At 40.8% G+C, this 4,131-nt stretch overlaps 1 protein-coding gene across 1 annotated transcript; it reads left to right on the top strand.

Annotated features, from left to right (window-relative positions):
- The first annotated feature begins 756 nt into the window (after positions 1-756).
- Positions 757-3,495, top strand: NKX6-2 (NK6 homeobox 2). The gene is made up of 3 exons (XM_065407973.1): positions 757-1,171; positions 1,888-2,060; positions 3,247-3,495. The coding sequence occupies exons 1-3, from the start codon at positions 757-759 to the stop codon at positions 3,493-3,495; spliced, it is 837 nt and encodes a 278-aa protein (XP_065264045.1).
- The last annotated feature ends 636 nt before the right edge of the window (positions 3,496-4,131 follow it).

The raw sequence follows: 4,131 nt of genomic DNA, 5'->3' as shown, positions 1-4,131 counted from the left end.
GTGTGCTCATATTTTTTTCTGATTCCCTTCTAAAGCTTTAGCCTAACTAAACTCCCATTCAATTGGATTTATTTAGTCGTTTGAAAGATAAATCAGTGGGTAAATTTACAGCCATTTAAAGTACCTTGACTTTATAATAAAATCTTCATTTAGTGTTGCTCTTTTCCCGAATGACGTTGATGCAAAGTGGAGGACCAGCGTGCCAATCCATTGGCCAATCCGAGCTGCCCCTGAAGCGGGTTCATCCAATCAGAGAACGCGTCTTGCAGGTGGCTGTGCGGTTATCTGTGCATCTTGTAGAGCTCTGGTCTCAGCTCTGAGTCAATTTCACAGGGAAGGAACTCGCCTGTAACTACCAAAAAAAAAAAAAAAATCATCAAAACCACCCACCCTTCCGAATCCTCTGATTTCCTAGTGGATTTTCAATCGGGGCTCAGCAATCAAAGTCGTCCAGGGACACTGCCAGCTGAGGTCTGTTTTGACCGAGCCTTTGCCTCCCTCTCCTTTGCAATATTTTCCTGCCTCATTTTTGTTTTCCTCCTGACTGAAACTTTACAGTGTGCATTGCTGCAGCTGCAGGTCCTGGCAGAGCCGAGGCGATCGCTTGCTACTTAGCACAAAACTTTGTTACTCACCGGTATTTTGATTTTTTTTTTTTAAGACTAACGAGCCCGTGGCTGGCGCTGCTCGTGTGGGTTAAGAATAAAACAGCTGGCTTTTTTATATATCTCTATATAGATTTATTGATGATCACAAATGTTAGCTGTGGGGCAGATGGATACTAATCGCCAGAGTGCATTTGTTCTGAGCAGTACACCGCTGGCTGCTCTGCATAACATGGCTGAAATGAAGACGTCTCTATTCCCCTACACCCTGCAGAATCCCTCCAGCTTCAAAGCACCAGCCCTGGGCGGACTGAACACACAGATCCCCTTAGGGACGCCGCACGGAATAAGCGACATCCTGGGGAGACCTGTTGGAACCACCAGCAATCTCCTCACCGGGCTGCCCCGGATTAATGGACTGGCTACCTCAGCAGGGATGTATTTTAACCCCGCAGCTGTGTCCAGGTACCCAAAGCCCTTGGCAGAGCTGCCTGGGCGACCTCCCATTTTCTGGCCGGGAGTTATGCAGGGATCTCCCTGGAGAGATCCGAGAATCGCCTGTCCTGGTAAGTGAGGGTGCATCTGATCCTAGAAGGGAGCAGGAAGTGATGGGGGGGGGGGGGGACGTTGAAGGATCCAATATATTTGTGTGTGAGAGAGTTTGTTTTTGGATTTATTTTTTTTCTGTCGTGAACTCAGACTTTTTATTAAGGCCTCTTTGGTTAAGGAAATTTTGAAATCCGCCCCCTCACCCGGTAGTGTTTTCTACTGTCTGGCTGCACCAGGAGATTGTAGAGGTCCCTTTTAGAGTCAGGATCTTTCTCGATTTCTTAGATACAAAGGCAAATATATGGAGCTATCATAACTATCTAATCTGGTGGTGGAGGTGGGAAATACCATTGACAACAACGGGTGGATAAAGATGTAAACCTCTCTGTGATACTGAGCAGTAGAGACTTAAAAACACAGGGGCATGTTGCACTCAGAATTGCAATACATGAACCAGTATCATAATCCCACACTGTTCATAGTAATAAGCTAAAAACTGTAGCCTAACTTCATCACAACATGTCTCATTATCATTTAAATGCCGTTTCAGCAGTTTCGTGGTCTGCTAAATATTACAGGGCAAAATCCTGCTCCCGGTTACACTGGTTGAAATCCGGAGTAACGTAATTGAAACCAAGGGGATTTTTCTAGTTTTATATTGGAGAACAGATTCTGGCACGGAGATTAGATGTAGTCTCTAGTAACTGACGGGGATATTTTCTTCTGTTTGCAGCCCAGGCTGGAATGGTTCTGGACAAAGATGGAAAGAAGAAACACTCAAGACCAACTTTCTCAGGGCAGCAGATTTTTGCTTTGGAGAAAACGTTTGAACAAACTAAATATTTGGCAGGACCTGAGAGAGCTCGTCTGGCCTATTCGTTAGGAATGACAGAAAGTCAAGTTAAGGTAAGAAGCCCCGTTTTACACACCAGAATCGTCTCTGAGTAAAGATTATTTTATTAATGGAGTCACAGATGTTGAAAGATGAAACTGGCACGTAACTGAAGTATAACTGCTTCTTCAGCTCACAATTTACTGAATTAACAGACCCTGTGGGAGTATTACAATTACGACAGGAGACATAACCTAAAGTTCTGATTTACTTTAATTGCAAGAGTAATATTTTATTTTCTGGACAACACAATTATAGCTTTTCACAATTGGTTTAATTCCATATAATGATACAAAAATATAAAAAACACTTCTAGGTTATTTATAATTAAAATAATATTTTTATATGTAATAGATTTTACCTTTGTGTTTTTAAAGTTCTTTTGCATTGTCTTAAATATACAGAGTCCTTAGCTTTGCAAATCAGTTACAAACTACTCAAGTGAAATGGTTTCACATTTCTCACTATTCCAATGAGTTCCGTGTGGGATATTAGATATGTGTACATTTTGTTTAAACACAATAATATTGGGAAATATTTTGGCAATGTTGGACTATTGTATGCTGGGTTATATATAATTTGACCGTGAACTATTTTCTTGGCCATTCGCTTTTCAAAAGAATCTTATTCTCCAATGCTACCAAAATTCCATTTGAACAACAATTAATTTTGGCTTCATTGTAACGAAAGGGAAGTTAGGAATAGGACACTATATTCCTTCGCCTGACATTGTTAAACCATAAAGATTCTATTTGAATTAGCTGTGTTATACAGAGGCAGGTGCAATTACTTTACACAAACATACACATTTCTCTACAGTTATCCTGTTGCAGTCTAGCCAGTTTTTAATACTTTTATATACAGTGTTTGGCCTTTATGTTATTGTTTGAGAGTCAAAAGTGTTGATCTCCTTTCATATAAAGTCACTGAATTTTTAATAGTACATAAACGATCCTGCTGTCTTGTGAGACGGAACCAGTGATGTTAAAGGCCTAGACACGGCGATAGACACCCAACTTTACTGTTTAAACAGGAACAGCCAAGGGCAAGCAATATTCCAGAGGGAAAGTGAAACCAAGTTTTCTGAAGGGCGCTCTATGTGTGTATGGAGGGAGGGTTTCAAATCTGCAGGAGGATGGGGTGTTGGAAGGAGAGTTACAGCTAAGGGTCCCCCCCCCTCTTCTACCGGGTCTCCAACAGGTGTGGTTCCAGAACAGAAGGACGAAATGGAGAAAGAGGCACGCAGCAGAAATGGCCTCAGCTAAGAAAAAACACGATTCAGAGACGGAGAAGCTGAAGGAGAGCTCAGATAATGAGGACGATGATGAATATAACAAACCTCTGGACCCCAACTCAGACGATGAAAAAATCACGAGGTTATTGAAAAAGCACAAATCCACAAATTTAGCCCTCATCAGCCCCTGCAGTAACAACTCGGATACTTTGTGATAAAGGGCAAGAGACCCTAGCGAACAAGACTGACTGCTCCCTAAGGCGCTTTATAAAAGCTGAAATAACCAGGGTATAAAACATTATAAAGAAGAATTGTAACTGGATGTTTAAAAGTGATGTGTTGTACAGCCTAAGATGTATGTGAAATGTATATATTTTTTACAGAATAAGTTATGAAATTATCTTTCTTCTCATTGATGTAAATTGCAGAGGAATCTTTCCAACGTTCCTTTATTTGTTTTGGGTTGTGTGTTTTTTTTTTTTTTAACTTTCTCCCCCCTCACATCTCCTCTTTCTTGCCAATTTCCTGCTCCTAACAATCAGATTTTGTTACTGTTTTGTATGGATCACCGACTGCAGCTCAGCCACTTTGTATATAAGAAATTTCAGATTTTTGTGATGTATATTTCTAGTGTAAAAATGGCTCTTTTATTTCACCCCTCCCCTCTCAGTGAGCGTTTTGGCAGTTTTAGTTTCTTCCTCGCTACGGATTTTATGCTCTATCACATCAAAAAACCAACCAAAAAGACAGACAAAACTGGACACTTGAGTTTAAATTGGATTAAAACTATTCCCTCCACGCTGGTTGGAAAGACTTTGTATAAATCAATAAATTATTTAACAAGCTTCTCC

The sequence above is a fragment of the Emys orbicularis genome, chromosome 7, assembly GCF_028017835.1.
Source record: "Emys orbicularis isolate rEmyOrb1 chromosome 7, rEmyOrb1.hap1, whole genome shotgun sequence".
In the NCBI taxonomy this organism is placed as follows: Eukaryota; Metazoa; Chordata; order Testudines; family Emydidae; genus Emys; species Emys orbicularis.
Note: the sequence above shows the minus strand (reverse complement) of the source record. Positions and strands in the feature narration are given on the sequence as shown.

What these genes read in the sequence shown, in the direction of transcription:
- NKX6-2 (XM_065407973.1), top strand. Translation starts at nt 757, where the DNA reads ATGTTAGCTGTGGGGCAGATGGATACTAATCGCCAGAGTGCATTTGTT. An exon ending in TCCGAGAATCGCCTGTCCTG is followed by an intron (nt 1,172 to 1,887) that starts GTAAGTGAGGGT and finishes TTCTGTTTGCAG; the next exon opens with CCCAGGCTGGAATGGTTCTG. An exon ending in TGACAGAAAGTCAAGTTAAG is followed by an intron (nt 2,061 to 3,246) that starts GTAAGAAGCCCC and finishes GGTCTCCAACAG; the next exon opens with GTGTGGTTCCAGAACAGAAG.